The 16,849-nt window shown below is 47.7% G+C and overlaps 1 protein-coding gene across 2 annotated transcripts in view; it reads left to right on the top strand.

Moving 5' to 3' along the window:
- DSCAM (DS cell adhesion molecule) overlaps positions 1-16,849 on the top strand; it is a 738,508-nt gene that overhangs the window by 681,997 nt on the left and 39,662 nt on the right. For both annotated transcript variants that reach the window (XM_059063980.2, XM_067035143.1), the window contains exons 26-28: positions 1,070-1,360; positions 4,765-4,941; positions 16,487-16,517. In XM_059063980.2, coding sequence (XP_058919963.2) covers positions 1,070-1,360; positions 4,765-4,941; positions 16,487-16,517 — 499 coding nt within the window. The remainder of the gene's footprint in view (positions 1-1,069; positions 1,361-4,764; positions 4,942-16,486; positions 16,518-16,849) is intronic.

Raw genomic sequence — 16,849 nt, 5'->3', positions numbered from 1 at the left:
TATTAAAAAAGAGAAGAGTGTCGCTTGAAAATCAAGGGCTTTGGTGCCAACAGAAAGTTCCCGCTGAGTAGCCGTGAAATGCGCTCTTTGCCCTCTCACCTTCTTCTGGGGTGAGCTTCTCCCTTAGTCACCTCAGCCCCTTCCACCTATAACTATACATTGCCTCGCAGGCCCCACTTTCCAGGTGAGACGTCACCGGGGTAGACCGTTAACCTTGAGTGTGAGTCGGTTTTTCCTCTGAAAATGGACCTTCGGGGAGGCAAACCCCAGGGCAGTGATGTTCAGGGGTGACATTCGCAGCTCAGAAACACCAGCGGGAGGGAGGGATATGGCTGCATGTGAGGGCACTTGCGGGGGGCGGAGAGAGGGTCTTCGTAGGTTTCCCCACTGCTGACTCTCCTCCAGTGGCGTGGACCGGATGGCGGGAGAGCGAGAGATTAGGAAGTGAAGGCGTTATTTGGATGCGGCACCTGAGTTTTGGGTAACGTGTGCCAGGGCTCAGATGGTGAGGGGTTGATGTGTGCAGAAATATAGCCACCGGGTCCCTGGGCTCCCGCGTGAGCCGCTTGGATAGCAAGGTGCCTGTGGGTACTTCTTCCCCAGTCCAAGTCTGACTTCTCTTGAGTCGGGTCCCTGAATGGACACGGGTCAGCCCAGCACATCACAGTGGTTCCTTCAAAACCACTCAAGGAGGAGCGGCCCCTCAGAGCTACCCGGGAGGCTGCATCCTGGGCTTGAGTTCTCAGTTTTGTCTACCAAATCAAACATAATTCTCAACTTTAAAAAAATAAAAAGCACTCAAGGAAATGCATACATGAGAATAGCTTTGCTCTTCAGGGGACTAACGCTAAGATTCACAAAAGCAACCTCTACCCACCCGGTGTCGCCTTTCACACCTGGGGAACGGTGGTCCGTAAGATCCCTGTAAAGAGTGGGCAAGCGGCCCGTGACCCAGACTTGGACTGAGCCCCCGCCTGTGGGGAAAGCAGCCCAAGGGAAACGTGGGACAGCCTCGATGGCCTTCCCTCTCGTGCCCCGTGGGCCGACGGCCCTGTGCCCTCTCCCGCAGAGCCCCAGTTCTCCAAGGAGCAGGAGCTCTTCGCCAGCATCAACACCACGCGCGTGAGGCTGAACCTCATCGGCTGGCACGACGGCGGCTGCCCCATCACCTCCTTCACGCTCGAGTACAGACCCTTCGGGACCACGGTCTGGACCACGGCTCAGCGGACCTCGCTCTCCAAGTCGTACATCCTGTACGACCTGCAGGAAGCCACGTGGTATGAGCTGCAGATGAGGGTGTGCAACAGCGCTGGCTGTGCCGAGAAGCAGGCCAACTTCGCCACGCTCAACTACGACGGCAGTAAGCCGGCCGGCGGGCCTCCCTCCTGCGTCTCGGGATGCGCGCCCGTGCCCGCCGCCCCTCTCCCGTTGACACCCGTCCTCGGCACAGTGTGACTCGTGCCCGCCGGCCCCCTTAGGCTTTGGGGCCTTTCAGTCGGCTCCCCCCAGGGCTCCCGGGACCAGGTACCCACGTGCCCTTGGCCGCGTTCCAGGAAAGAGGGACTGAGGGCCCTGCAGGCAGCGCGCCAGGGAGTCTCGGGGCAGGAGTGGCTTCTCCTGGGGCTGCAGGCTTCTGTGCCACGTGCTTGTGTACTTGGTCATGACTGTGAGCTAACATTGCTTTTGTTGTCTCCCTGCCCTCCTCCCACCCCATCCCAATCCACATAACAGCTTTCGTTTTTGCTCTCATTTAGCCCTTCAACTGCATGTGCAAAAACAGTCTTCCATCAGTAAAGGAGCTTATTTAGTCTCTGAGCAGAAATAGAGGCACTGATGGAAAGAGAATAATGTCATGGGATGTTAGTAGACAGACAGACAGACAGACAGACACACACACACACACACACACACACACACACACATGCACACCTGCATGCAATTGGCATGGGCTTTCTGAAAACCAGGTGAGGTATCTTGTGACGTTTAGTTGACTGAAAATAAGTGATAGAAATTTTTATCCTTTTTTTGCTACAACTAGTATAATGGCCATTTATTGATGTTGAACAAATGCCACGCCCAGTGAAGCTAAAGGGTGGCGTGACGTTGGCCCTTCTGCAGTCAGGAAACTTCAGAAAGTCCTAACTGGCGGCAAGTTGATGCTGATTTCTGCAGCCTTGCAGTGACTTTCACCCGCGGAAAGGCAGTGGTTGAATTAGGTGCTGTGGTCACAGGGTAAAACTGGCCGCCATTCATCAAGACGGTTTGGAGCTCCGGGCTCAGCCCCCTCAGAGACCCTGTCCGGTGTCCACCAATCGGGCCGGACCACGGTACTGGTGACTTACCCAAAAAGTCTGCGCCAGGGCCAACACCCCAATACTCTCTTCTTCTCTAGACAGGCTGAGGGGTGTTCGCTCCTCTGCTTACGTGCACTTGGGATCTCGCTTAATCAATACTCCGGCAGGAACTTCCTTGGAGTGCAGGTTATCCTGTTCTGAGAAAAGAGTGTACGTAAACCCAAGGACCCTTGGACACGACCAAAGGATGCTCCAGAGGTGTTGTAGATGTGGCTCCCCCCTTGGCCATTTTCTCCTGGACTGTCCTGGCCAGCCGAGGGCTTGTTCCTCCCGCCCTGGCACGCTGTAAACCCACCCGTGAGTCTCCCACCAAGGCCATCTCCCCACAGATCCCTCCTCAGCCAGAGCCCAGGCTCGCCCGCGGCGTTTAGGGCCTGGGTGGGGTGAGGGCAGGAAGGTGCCGGGGTGGGAGTCCTGGTGCCGGGCGCAGCAGCCTGGGCCCCGCAGCTCCTGAGGCACCTGGCCCACAGCTCCCAGACAGTGAGGCTCTCCTCAAAAGCTCTGATCCTCGTGGGCCACGCCTCTCTAACCTTCTAGCCTCAATCACAGGCGACTTCACTCCAAGAGGTCCCGTCACAGAGCATCAGCCACCGCAGAGCAGGGCGGACAGCTTGCTTTCTCCTCCAACGTGGTTTCCTTCTTTGATCTGACAAAATAAGGGACTTCGACACTGACCATTTTCCCTGGCATTTAAGGGTTCCCCAGAGTCCTTTGCTAGCAGGGTACCCATTTGGGCAGGAAGTCTATTATTTCTTCCTTTAGATGACTGATGTCCATTCGTCGCCTTACAACCATCACGCTCCGGAGCCCAGCTTCTCCGTAATCCGTGTGGCCCAGAGCGTGCAGCTTCAAGGTGCACGTCCGGGATAGCTTCACAGCTAGTCATTTAATTAGAGGCCACTCGCGTGCCACGTTTGAAGCTGTCGTTCCTACTTACAAAGTGCTCTGCAGATTTTAAATGTTTGTCTTCTAAAAGAAATATTCTCACTTTATCCAAGATCTTAGATTAAATCACGAAAAAGTCCTGGGAGCCACAGTTAAAATTGTCTGAAATCTGAAATAATCTTATTACACTAGAAATAAGAATACACATGTATATTTTCCCTGAAAAAAGGTTACCTTTTTTTTTTTTGAACAAAGCTTGTGGATATAAACCTTTAATATCTTTTTTGTCACTTCTGCCTGAAGAATGTTTTTCATTTTAGGAACAGCAAACGTTGACAATTAGCTTTGTATCCATCAATACCAGTCAGATTTCAGATTCGCCCGTGGCTTTATTTGACTCTTTGTTCTGCCATATCCTCAGCCAAACGTTTCCACGGGTCCCGTGTCATCTTGGTTCTGCAGGCCCATCCTCGCCTGCATGCCCTTATGTGCCTCTTGTGTGGGTGCTGAGCGTTTGCAGACTTGGGTTTGCAGCCAGAACACTCTATAGGGAGGATGATCTTCTTGGCCTCAGCAGATAGCAGAGGGGCCGTCATTCTATTGTTCCTGCTCTACTCACTCGATGCAGGACAGGACTCTTTGTTCAGAGGGAAATTGTATTATTTTTGCATTATTTTTCCTAAATCACTGACTTCCGGGTCCTTGTTTTACATGGAAGATACAGTGGACTGGAGCATCCTACATCATGGCCGGTGCCAAAACGCAAGCCCCATAAAACGTGGGTGCCTGTGTTGGAATCTCTGCACCCATTGCATTAAGCCTCTGAACAGAAGGCAGCGTAAAGCAGCTCAGAGTTCGGTCTACTTAGGTGTTTCCTTGAAATTCTAAATCATCTGAATCCCAGAGCTTTACATGGGCCAATACGTAGCTTGCTTTAGAGACTTGGATGGCTCCCCTTTGAAGAGTTGGTTTTACTCTTAAACCCGGAAATAGCTTGAAAAGTCCATTTGGCCTTAAACGCCTGCCATAAAAAGCAAGTGAATAACCAGACAGAAAGAGGTTTGAAGCTCCTTGAGGCAGGCTTATCCGGTAGGGTCTCCCCACAGACCCCCTTCTGTCCACTTGCCAAACCCATCGTTCCTTCTCTGATGTGCAGTTTTGCAAACAGCCCCTCGCAGTAGTGCTCTGGGTGACACTCAGCTCCGCGCAGGCGCGTGTGGCTTTTTTAAGCGCCCAGCCCGGACCTTATGCTTGCAAGTGTCTGCACCCGATGAAGTCCCTTTCCCAAAAAACAGTGTGCCCTGCCCTTTGCACACACTCTGATTCCACGTCCCACAGAGTGAGCGTAGGAGGGGAGTGAGCGAGTCAAGGAAGGAACGAGGACCCAGAGGAAGCGTCCCTCTCACCGCATCACCGCGGACGCCCCCGCATCACTCGCGCGGCTCTCTCGTAACCCGTCATCCCTAAAACCTCCGCCATATGCTGTCGTCATTAACAGCCGCCTAACATCATGACCTGCTTTCAGGTACAGTCCCTCCACTCATTAAGTCAGTTGTCCAAAGCGGTGAAGGGCTGGCGACCGACGAAGGGCTCAAGGTGCTGGTGACCATCTCCTGTATCCTGGTCGGGTTGCTGCTGCTTTTTGCGCTCCTGCTGGTGCTTCGGAGGAGGAGGCGGGAGCAGAGACTGAAGAGGCTGAGAGGTGAGTGGAGGCTCGGCCGCCGCCCCCCACCGCCCCCCCCCCGCCGCAAAGCAGGACCCACAGCCGGCTGGGAGGGAATCGGCCCCGCGGAGTGACTTACCCTCTCTGGGCCCGGTCCCCGCACCGCCTGGTTCTGTGTCCTGTGATGTGCCGTCAGCAGGACGGCGGGGCCTCACGCGCAAGTCATGCAAATGTTACGATTCAGAAATTGAGTGGAAGCCAGCCTCTTTCAAGTCTCCAGCGAGGCAGGCAAAGAGAATGACTTTCACGAGGGTTCGCCAACCCCACTAGTGAATTTTGAGCCGCCGCAGCGGTGCCACCAATTACGGCCTCCTTTATTTTTATTTTATTTTATTTTTAACATCTTTATTGGAGTAGAATTGCTTTACAATGGTGTGTTAGTTTCTGCTGTATGACAAAGTGAATCAGCTATACGTATACATATATCCCCATATCCCCTCCCTCTTGCGTCTCCCTCCCACCCTCCCTATCCCACCCCTCTAGGTGGTCACAGAGCACTGAGCTGACCTCCCTGTGCTATGCAGATGCTTCCCACTAGCTATCTATGTTACATTTGGTATTGTGTACATATGTCCATGCCGCTCTCTCACTTCGTCCCAGCTTCCCGTTCCCCGTCCCCGTGTCCTCAAGTCCATTCTCTACGTCTCCATCTTTATTCTTGTCCTGCCCCTAGGTTCTTCAGAACCATTTTTTTCTTTTTTAGATTCCATATATGTGTGTTAGCATACAGTATTTATTTTTCTCTTTCTGACTTACTTCACTCTGTATGCCAGTGTCTAGGTCCATCCAACTCACTACAAATAATTCAATTTCGTTGCTTTTTCTGGCTGAGTAATATTCCATTGTATACATGTGCCACCTCTTCTTTATCCATTCATCTGTCAATGGACACTTAGGTTGCTTCCATGTCCTGGCTATTGTAAATAGAGCTGCAGTGAACATTGTGGTACATGACTCTTTTCGAATTATGGTTTTCTCAGGGTATCCTTTAAAAAGACCTTCCAGATTGGTTCTGGAAAGGAGGACTATTTTACTGCCGGGAAACGGAAATTGAGGGCTTTCGGTCCTGGGAAAGCATTGTGAGGCAGAAAACACACACTTTGCTGAATTGGAAATTGGAGCTGAAGCTTTGGTGTAAGAGTTTCGTTTTAACTAAGAAAAAATAAGAAAGAGTGGAAGATGAGATCTTGGACCAGATGGGAGCCTCTGTCAGCAGCACCGTGATTCCGATGTCTGGCTCTATAGATTCGGTGCGACAGGGCTCTTCCAGCTTCTGGCCAACAGCCCTTCCCGCCGTGGCTGTGCAGTGAGAGGCCAGTGAGTTCTTTCACATACAAAGCCCCGTGCAGGACATCGCTCTGAGTCCCTCCTCTTTAACTGTCAGGGTATTTAGCCAAGCCGCTTCTTGGTAAAATGTATATAGATAAGCTGCTTGCATTTTAGTATCGGGGCAGTGAGGAGTATGCGACATCCCATGTATTCTTCAAAGTTGCATTTGAGGAACAGGCCTGGAAGTACTGTCCTTATAATATATCTGGGATATCCCCAAGCCTGGCTGGTAGACTTGGAAAACATTGACCTCTTGTGTAAAGGATTGCTTTGACTGTAGTCCAGCAGAACATGGGGGTATTTTCACCTGTCTTCAAGTAGCCAGAGCACTCCTTTTGATGGGACTCTAACCCATTTTACTATCAATATGCTTCCACCTGGCCAACAACTTAAAATATTTGAAGTACACGGCGCTCCGTCTGCACACTTTAATCGTTCTTCCGTTGACACCTTCTGTAGCCCAATAATTGAGATGAACCGTCAATCTCATTGAAATACCCTTTCTAAATCACATTCTCCACTTACCTTTTAATTTTGCAGATTCTCTTGAGTGAATCCTATATCCTAAGGGCCGTGCCAGGTGCTCGATGATGTACAAGATGAAAAGAGAGAGGCTTCTGAACTTTAGGTTTAGTGTATGAGGCAGACGCACAGGCACGTACCAGGAAAAGAGCCCAAATGTCACGAATGCTAAAACAAGCAAATCCTACCTAAGCACGAAAGAGGAGGCAATTAATCACAACTAGGGAGGAAAGCGGGGGTGGGGGGGGGGCATTCAAGAGCTACAGAAAACAACACTACAAAAACATAATGTTGCCTGATCTATTGAGAAATTCAGTATCAGGTGAGCTGTGCTGGATTCCATTCACAAGTGTTCGTCATTAAAATACCAAAAGGACTTTTTTATAACCCCTCTTTCACCGAAAACAGAAACCCATTGTGTGGACTTTAGGGACATCGTTATTGAGGTACCAAGGTGGCGTGTTTTTGTTGCATTTAGACAGCCAGGTCTAACTGGCTGCACTTAGAGGGCTATGGATTGTCCATATAACATTCTTAAAAATCAACAGTAACATTTTCTCATCCATCATTTCCTACTTGATGACAAGGGTTTGGCAGCAAATGGGTTAAACGTTGAGGGAATCCTTCCCGGCATCTTCCACCCTCTCCCAAATTCACCTTTTCTTTTTGCCCCTGGTCCCCGTTGCTTACTTTTACCTCCCCAACTATTGTTTGATTTTCCTCTTCTACTTATGCCTTAAGCACCTCCACTTCGTTCTGCTCTGCCAAGAGCGAGGAAAAGATGCTAAAGATGTTGCTGACTCTTCCTGGTGCATTTGAGTTAGGCTGATGGCAGGTGCGACATCCTTCCTTTTTGTTCTTAATAGTCCCTTGTAATTCAGTTATTGCTTTGCAAGGACTCTGTCCAGAAAATATCCTGGGCTGGCATTTTTATTGTCGGCATCTCTTCTATTCGACACCACTATTTTGTAGCTGGTCTTTGTACAGAAAGCAATACATCACATCAGCGAGCCCAGCCTTTCATTCCCCGGAAATGGCTTTGTTTTCTTTGTGCCAGAGAAGAGATAGAGCCAGCACAAAGGTTTCAGTGGGACAAAAATAAGTGCTGTGGCAAAGAAGATGTATTCATGGGAGATGCTGAGAAGCAAAGTATTCCAGAGAAGTAGCTCGCAGGGTACAAAGGTATCTGCAGTCTTGCATTTTACGTGCTTAATAAAAGCTTCCAAATCAAGAGTCTGACAAGAGGGTAGCAAGAAGGCAAAATGATCGGACACCTAATTCCATCGCCTTCCAAATGGCAAGTTTCACTTTGGATGCACTGAAATATTTCATTCAACACACCCTCATTGATTATCTACCACATGCCAGGTATAACATTTTTTAAAACCAACAGTAAAATTTTCTTATTAACCATTTCTATTTCATCACAAGATTTTGGCGAGGTCCTAGAGAGAAAAAAAGGTTACTAAGATTCTTTCCCAGAATGGTCAGCAAAGGCTTTCAAGGGACAGACTCATCTTTCTTTAACATTGAAAACTGTGTCATAAAAGGGCAGAGCAAGTGACTAGGGCCCTTAAGGGGGAATCAGTGAAAGGCCAGACCTTGCCCCCAAAAGATCTTTGTCTTTTAGACCTGAAGGGCCCTTGAAATGTTATGTTAATTAATAATACAAAATGTTTCCAATTCTCTCATGAAAAGAAAGCACAGCCACAGGTGCCTATGTATTAAACTGAGTTCATCAGTAGAATCATCCAGTTACGACCTGACCCACATAAGGCACAGATCCTATCCCTGGGTTAGAATCAGTTCAAATATATTTACAGATTGAATGGCTTCATACAATATTTTATTGTGTAAAATAAGGACATTTCTAATAATATGTCGACGTTGCCTGAGCAACCACTGATCAGGATCAAAACTGGAAATAAATCTAGATTATAGGAAAATACTGTAGGGTCCCTAATGAACACCGTAAGATCAACTCCCTGTCATAGATCTTGTGTGATTGCTCGACGCTACTCGGTGTTTTTAAGCAGGTTTGTTTCACTGTATAGACAGGCAACCCAGTAAATATGCACCATATGTAAACGTGCTTTTATGTAAAAATCAAAAATAAACAAAAGAAAGAAAACGGGACTCAAGCAATTTAGCCAACCTATATTCTGCCTTCCTGAAGGCTTTACTAATTTTAGAGCCTAAGTGACCTCCTAAAGTCTAAATTGTCTTCAAGTGCTACATTTTTTTAAAAATCTGTAACCTTATCCAGGAGTTCAGAAGCCACATTTTTCTTTAAGTCATGCCCTGATTTTTCCCCACCGCTAGATCCTTTGAAGTGCAAGGTTATAAAATAAATCACCGTGATCCCAGCAGACACAACTTTATAAAACTTTGATTCCCATGCCAAGCAAACACGTCCAGGATCACTAAAAGCTTCCCCCGCTAGTATGAGTTTACCCAAGAGGCTGCAAAGCACCAACCTGTATGGGTCAACTGGCAGTGTTAAGCCCAAAACCTACTTCCAAGACCTCAAAGAAGCTAAAGATAAAAATCAGTGTATAACATAAAATTCGACCATGTTTCTGGGGCAAAAGGGCCTCCTTCCCTTGAACAGAAGCCTATTTATTATTTTAAGCATGCTTTAAAGTGCATTAATATTATAAAGCCGATTAGTTCCAGGAGGCCGTTCTCAGAGAGAACGTGGCCTTAGAGTCCTCCACAGGCACAGCTGAAGGGGTGGGGGCCACGACTGTTTCATATTCCCTTTATCTGCCCTGCAAATGAGCTAAATCTCTCCTCATCTGTAAAACCAAAGCTTAGCTTGAACTTTAATAATCTAAAGGAAGAAAGGCGTGCATCTAGGAGCGCAAAGACCTTGGACTCCAGGTAGACTTGCGTAAAGATGGTCATGGCGCTGATGGGTTGAGTCCTACGCGTGCAAAGGGTCCCTGGCGCTCCTTAGTGAAGGGGTGGGAGGTGGGCACCCCCAGAGACTTCATTGCAGTTTGGGGCTTAGATGGCATCAGAAGCCTCTACTCTGAAACTTTAGTTCTCGGCTTTGCGTTTTCTTCCTTCCTTCCTCTCATTTTTCCTTTTGACCTTCATTTTAAAAAAAATTATCCTTTCAAAACTTCAGATGTGTTATGGCAGAACTGAATTTTTAAGAAGGGGTTTCTGTATCTGAGAGTGGGGAAGCAAAGGAACGGTGGGATGGCAGCAGCGCCAGGCCAAGTGCAGCCGTGGAGCGAGAGACGGGGGGTGGGCAGGAGGGGGGGTGTTGGGGTCAGCCCTGGGCTTTGCCCTGCCCACGTGTTCTGTTTCATCCGTGTTTGTATTTGCAACTTTCTGAGATGGCAAGTCTATACGGTTTTCTTTCTGGGATATATATTTTGTCATGGAATGTACGGAATCCGCTTTCATTTGAGCTGATGATCGGGAGTCCTATTTGCGACCGTGTAAAAGCAGATTTTATAGCCCTTAGGAATATAGCTACTTCATGAGACCCCTTTAAATTCCACAGGAAGCAGGGATTGTTGTGAGGGAGCTTGCAAATAAGAGCTTTTGAGAGAGGGTAAAGCAGGGGGGAATCTGCCGCCCCCCAGTTGGTTTTATGTTTGTGTGGGGGTGTGGTAGTGACTGCTCAGTAGAGGTATGAACCCAAGCAGATGCCATTCACGTATAACTAGAACTTCTTCGGAGATGAAAATGTAATGATGTGGCCATGAATGAGAGTCCTCCTTTTTAAAGAAACATTAGCGTATGCACTCAGGACTGCCACCCCTCCAGTGCTGGAGGCCTGTGCTGCCTTGTTAATAAGAACCCCCTCATGCCACGTACAGACCCCACAGGAGCGACGGTCCACAAAGAACACGGAACCGGGGAGACGACACCGCGATGCTCTTCTTCCAGCCGGGGTGCCCCTTCCCAAGAGCTGACTGAACCGCGTGCTAATTGACAGAGTGCTAGCACTTTCCATGCTTTCTCTCTTCTTCCTTTTCCATAACGCTTTACCATACACTATCTTGCTTTATTCTCTTAAGAGCTGTGCAAATAGGTGCAAATTAACTTGACACTGTTATGCTCTATTTTGCTGACATGAAAACGGAAGGGAACTTGGAAATCACACATCAGTTAGGGAAGAATTAGCAGGAGAGCCGAAATCACCGTTGTCTACCCAGTTCTCTTTCTGTGAAACTTCTTTGGCTTTGGAACATTCAAGAAAGAAAGCCTGTCGCATCCATATTAAGCTAGTTTAAAAAGATGTATCAAAGAAACATAGAATTAGAAGATAAAGTAGCACAGGATCAATAGTGGCTTTATAATTTTATATTTGCCCATCAAAAATATTTGGTTTATTTATTTTTATGTCTATATTCACTACCACTCAGTCTCCCCTATATATATATATATATATATATATATATATTTTGTGTGTGTGCGGTACGCGGGCCTCTCACTGTTGTGGCCTCTCCCGTTGCGGAGCGCAGGCTCCGGACTCACAGGCTCAGCGGCCATGGCTCACGGGCCCAGCTGCTCCGCGGCACGTGGGATCCTCCCGGACCGGGGCTCGAACCCGCGTCCCCTGCATCGGCAGGCGCGCTCTCAACCGCTGCGCCACCAGGGAAGCCCCCCCTATATTTTTTTAAAAAAGGATTCCTTCTTGTTTGCCTATCTTCTAACCTGCTGCGCTTCTTTCCATTGCTTTTCCCCACTGAATTCTTGAAAGAGTCTTTGATACTCGACTGTTTACACCGAGTCTCACCAGCTCCCAAACCCTCAGTGTCACTGCTCTCCGCGCCGCTCAAATGCAAGTGCTCTCCTAAAGGCGGGGGACCGATTACCTTCTGATCCCCCAATTCTCCTTGCAGGTATCATCTTCTAGCCCTCTTTGCACACTCAGAGTGTTAGCACATGTTTGTTTTCTGAAACTGCTTTTTTCCGTCTTTCAACATCACTAGGCTACCCTGGTGGTATTTCTCCATCATCTCCCCACCTGAAAGATGAAGAGGGGGACACAAAGCCCAGGACAGGCGCAGAGAAGTAGCCAGGGCTTTAGGAAAGGTGTCACAAAGTCTAAATCTCAGACTGAGCTGAGAAAACGTGACGGACAACACAAAAGGCTGTTGAGCTGTGTTGGGGAAGAAGAAGAAGATGACTTGAGATGATGTTCTCATCTTAACAGGTGGCAGGTAGAAGAAGAAGGACTCAACGTCTGTTTTACTTTGATGTGAACCAAGAGGAGAGCTATTCAGACCAGAGAATGTGGAGCAAGGATTATAAAAAAGGAAGAAAGGGAGAGAGGGAGGGGGAGGGGGATTAAGAGAAAGGAAGGGGGGTGGGATGGAGGGCAAAAATGAGGGAAGGAGAGAGGAAGGGAAGAAAAGAAGGGAGGGGGGAAGGAAGGAAGGAGGGAAGGACGGAAGGGTGGAAGAAGGAAGGAGAAAGGAAGAAAGGGGGGAAGGAAGGAAGGAGGGAAGAGGGAAGGAAGGAAGGAAGGAAGGAAGGAAGGAAGGAAGGAAGGAAGGAAGGAAGGGGGAAATGTCTGTCATAAAAGAGAGACCCAAGTAAGGAATTACCTAGACATTATGCCATCTGAGGAGTGGTCAAGAAAATTAGAGAATTCAACCTAGAAAAGACAACACTGAAGCCAAGCCACTTGGGGTGTGGCAGCTACCTGGAAATATTCGAATGGTTTTTTTCAACGTTTCCAGAAGGTGCCGTTGTTATATCCAGATAGAAATTACACCAAGGGATTTCAACACAGGAGAAGGAAGGTGTCTCTCATGATTAATTGTATCCTCAGGAAAAAGTGTATGTGGCTTTACTGTTCCAGGGCCTGGGCTGAGCCTGGAGATAAGGGCGAAAGGGCCAATAGAGAGACAATATGAAAACAGGACATTACAATGAAAGGTGCAAAGGCTGTGCTGAACATATGCAGAGAGGTTAGACAGGTGCAGATGTCCTTGGAAGCCCAGGGAACCAGAACACCAACTTCACCTGCTGGGCTTGGGAGGGTGTACAGAGCAAGTCATGTCTGTCTGGGGGGCTGGGGACAAAGCACCATCTCCGAGGGCCTCAGAGGAGCCAAGTCGTGGGGGTCTCGGCAGAAATGCAAGAGCAGGAAACTCAGAGACAGGGCTGGCGGTCCGAAGTAAGAGGCAACCGAGCTGGAGAGACCGCTGGGGCCAGCATGGGCGGCTGGTACCCTGAGCTGAGGATTCCTGTTGGTAGAGAGGTTCCTTTGAGAGCTTCAGAGCACAGATGCAACCCAGTGAGGGGTGTGTTTCAGACCCATCACCCTTCCTGCAGTGGAGATGTCGCTTGGAGGGCTGAGGGTCCAGAGCTGGGGAGACCAGAGAAGGAGCTGCTGACGAGGAAATGTGAATTGAACCGAGGAGAGAGACAAGAGCCAGAGTCCCGGGGAGATGTGTTGAGTGGGGAGCCATCAACAGACTTGGAAGGCAGGTCAGCAGTGGGAAGAGAGGGCGGCCCTGTACGTGCAGCAAGGGCGTCTCATCCAGCGGCTTGGCTCATTTTAACCTCTGTCCAAGGAGCTGTGGAAGGGATTCAGGCATTTATTATGAGGCTGATTTGAAAAGTCTGTAATGCTCTTAAGATACCATGATTCCATGACTTTAAAAATATTATCTTAACTTGTCCCACATTCCCTTCTCACCCCTGAACAGAAGTGTGTCCAAAATTCCATCTCTCTTTCCCCTCTCCCCGTATAAACAGAAGCCTCGGAGCCCATCTCAGCCCTGACATATCTCCCAGCTGGACACTGGATTCCAAATCTGTCCCCCAACTTACGTCAACGTGTTACAGGACTCAGTATGTTTGAAGCCAAACGTCTCGGCCTGCACCCAAATTGCTGCTTCCAAGTCCTTCTAGACAACTGTCTCTGTCCCTTGTGTTACCATATACCCAGCCCTGCGTATCCCAGATCTTGCCATTTCCCTGGACTCCCCACGGGCCCTCTGCCTGTCCCCCCCACACGCAGCAGGTCCCTGATTCTCGTAGATGCCCTCTGTCTACTATCGTGTCATCCACTCCCCGCCACCAGGCCCCCATCCTGGGCACTCTGCATTGTCTGATTAATGCTGTTTATGGCACCTGTACCCACTGGCCACCACCTCTGCCCTCCTTCCTCCCCTTCCCCCCTTGGCCCAGGTGAAGGCTTGCAGATTATGGTCAGTGAGGCAAAGTTGCGTTTTCTTAGCTCCTGAACATTTTGACCATCCCCACTCCTCACCACCCCTAGAAACTTCTCTCTGTGGTCAAACTGACCAACTCCTTGCTTCCTGAACGAGCTCAGAATTCCAGCACAGGTTAATTCTGTGCTAATTCTGAGCACTCTTCCCATTAAAGTCCACACTTCCTTTAAGGTGGGCGCAGTCTTCCATCCTTTCTGACGCAGCCGGCCTGACGCAGCGCCCTCCAGGGTGTGTCCTCAGTCAGCTGGCGTGAGACGTCTGCTCCTCTGTGTGTTCCTAAGGATACGACATGTATCCCCCTCTATGTATAAAGGACTTGGAGGACGGTGGTTAAAAAGAGTTTGAACCAACAGACATTGGTTATGGTTTCCTGCTCAGCTGCAGCAAATGACTGAATGCATCCGGATCCCAGTTTCCTGGTTTCCGAAGGAGGGCGCAGTAATTCCCAGGCAGAGACTGATATTAAGGGGACATGGGCAAGCAGTCCTAAAGTCACCGGTGCAATCCAGATTCCTAGCATGCGCTGAACTGTGACCGCGGTCCGCTCGGTTCCACTCCCCAGAAGACGTTCACGCCTGGTCCTTGATGCCAACTGGGCTATCCAGACCCCATCACGGTGCTTAAAACTCCGCCAGCTCTCAGCTTCCTCAAAGGGGAACTCACAGAAGAAGTGAGTTTCCATGAATGTAATGTTTCTCACGATTGAAGACGAGTCAGAAGGAGGAAATCGTAGCTGAGACAGAAAGAGAAAGGGATCCACTGTAGGATGATAAGCGTAGGGAAGGGTAGACCAAACTGGCTTTGGGCGCCTAAATATATGGATGAAGATGCCTGCTAATTGTAGACACGGAAAATGTGCAGCTAGAGCATGTCAGTGCCGGAGGGACCTCTGTCCTCACTCACTGGATGCTGCCGTTCCTTGGTGCATGGATAGAAAAAAAAAAAAATCATAGAAGAGAGAATTGTGATGACTAACTTCAGGAACAGAAAAAGAACGGTGATTGTGGCAGAACAAGGAACGCAGGTCCATTCTGAAGATGTCTGAGTAGGAGTTTCCTTCAGATTGTGAGCTGAAGTACAGTGTTTTACTCTTTGGAAATTCTGCCTCCTTTTTAGAGTATTGAACTAGCCCGGGCTTGGTTGTTACATAGAACTAATGAATCCCAAGCGTCTGGCATTTTATATATGCGTATACGTAGATCTACTTTGTAAGTGTTAAATCCTTCAGGAAGAGAAGAAGCTCATCGTATTTACTTTGGCTTTGCAGATAAATATAAAGCCATGAGCTGAGAAATTAAATGCTGTTTTGCTTTCTTTGCTTTGCCATGTGGGTGGGATAAAGGGAGCTATTCCATTTCGCAGACGGAACCCATCTGTGCACAAAGCCGGGGCCTCACTGCGAGGTGGGAACTGGCGTGGCTGACTTGAAGAGCTGAGCTTTGTTTCACGGGGTGCCTGCCCACGTGTGGCTGTTCCCGTGACAGTCCACACCTCCCAATTACAGCACACTCTGCTCCTCGACATAAAAGCGACTGCGTTCAATTGTTAGCCCCCGAAGATGAAAATGCTCCAACAGATGCATTGCTTCGCTGGCACTCACACAGACAGCTGAATCCATCTCCAGAAAATTCTGTTCATTGAACACTTAACATCAAGGCTTTGGAGAGAGCAATGAAAGAAAAACATAAAGAAGGGCTTTGTGTTCTAAGAAAGGAAACATTCATTTTTGTCAGGTAAAATGTGTAAAAAGAACAAATTAATATTTTAAGGGAAATTAGAATTTCAAACCAGTGCCATCAAAAAAGTTTAAAAAAAAAATTACATCATTTTTTTAGGCAGGATTTCTTTTGTCAGGGATGGTAACCAGATCTTGGTAAATAATGTCTTCAGAGAAAAGAAATAAAGAAAAGTTTTCTTTCTGTGTTTGAAATAAACATCTAAGTTTCCAGACACAGTGATACGCCGTTTATACAATTCTTTGATCCACCAAAGGGATGCATAGCTCTGTGGTAATGACTTTTTTAAGCTTTTTGATCATAAGCTTTTTCATTTTGATAACAAAAAGTAGAATTTGTACTACATAATGAATTCCTTTCAAGATGTTAATTTTCTGACTTCTGAAAGTGAAATTGGGTTTTTGGAAAGTGGCAAATGAATAGGTTGTAATATAACCTTTAGCAGGTATCTGAGTATTTTTGTACCTATCTTTTTATGCTACCTTTATGCATATATGTGTATACATATATATGTATATATCTGTGTGTGTGTTTGTGTGTGTGTATATATATATGTCTCATTTAGAACAGACAAGGAATCCATAAAAGTTTAGGTTATTAGCAATGATTTCGATTTACATTTAAAAATGGTATTGTCATCTGATTCTGTAGAATATTTGTCACAAATGCTTAAGTGAATGTTAATGAGTTGTTTATCTTGTACTAATATCAACTTTCTTTCCCCAGATGCAAAGAGTTTAGCTGAAATGCTCATGAGGTAAGAACAAGACCTAGCAGCCCAAATATCATGTTTAAAACAAGTTGCTTTGATGATTTCTTGTTTTTAATGACAGTCTGAAATTGATAACCCATTTTGCACTTGACATTTAATTTTCATTCTATGAACCTAAATATCCATGTAATGCTTGGTCAGAGACATAGATACCAAATAATATGCGTTTATGCACACCCTAGGTAGTTCTCTTGTTGGCTGGACTCAATCAATAGAACATTTCCCCTTAACCCGAGAATAATGAGGCACATTTTAAGTAAGTACCTTTGGTTTTGCTTTCACCAAATATGCCACTTTGAGGTCAAGCTTTCTTCCTA

This window comes from Kogia breviceps, chromosome 5 (genome assembly GCF_026419965.1).
Source record: "Kogia breviceps isolate mKogBre1 chromosome 5, mKogBre1 haplotype 1, whole genome shotgun sequence".
Taxonomy (NCBI): domain Eukaryota; kingdom Metazoa; phylum Chordata; class Mammalia; order Artiodactyla; family Physeteridae; genus Kogia; species Kogia breviceps.
The sequence above is the reverse complement of the archived record's forward strand: the minus strand, read 5'-3'. Positions and strand labels throughout refer to the sequence as shown.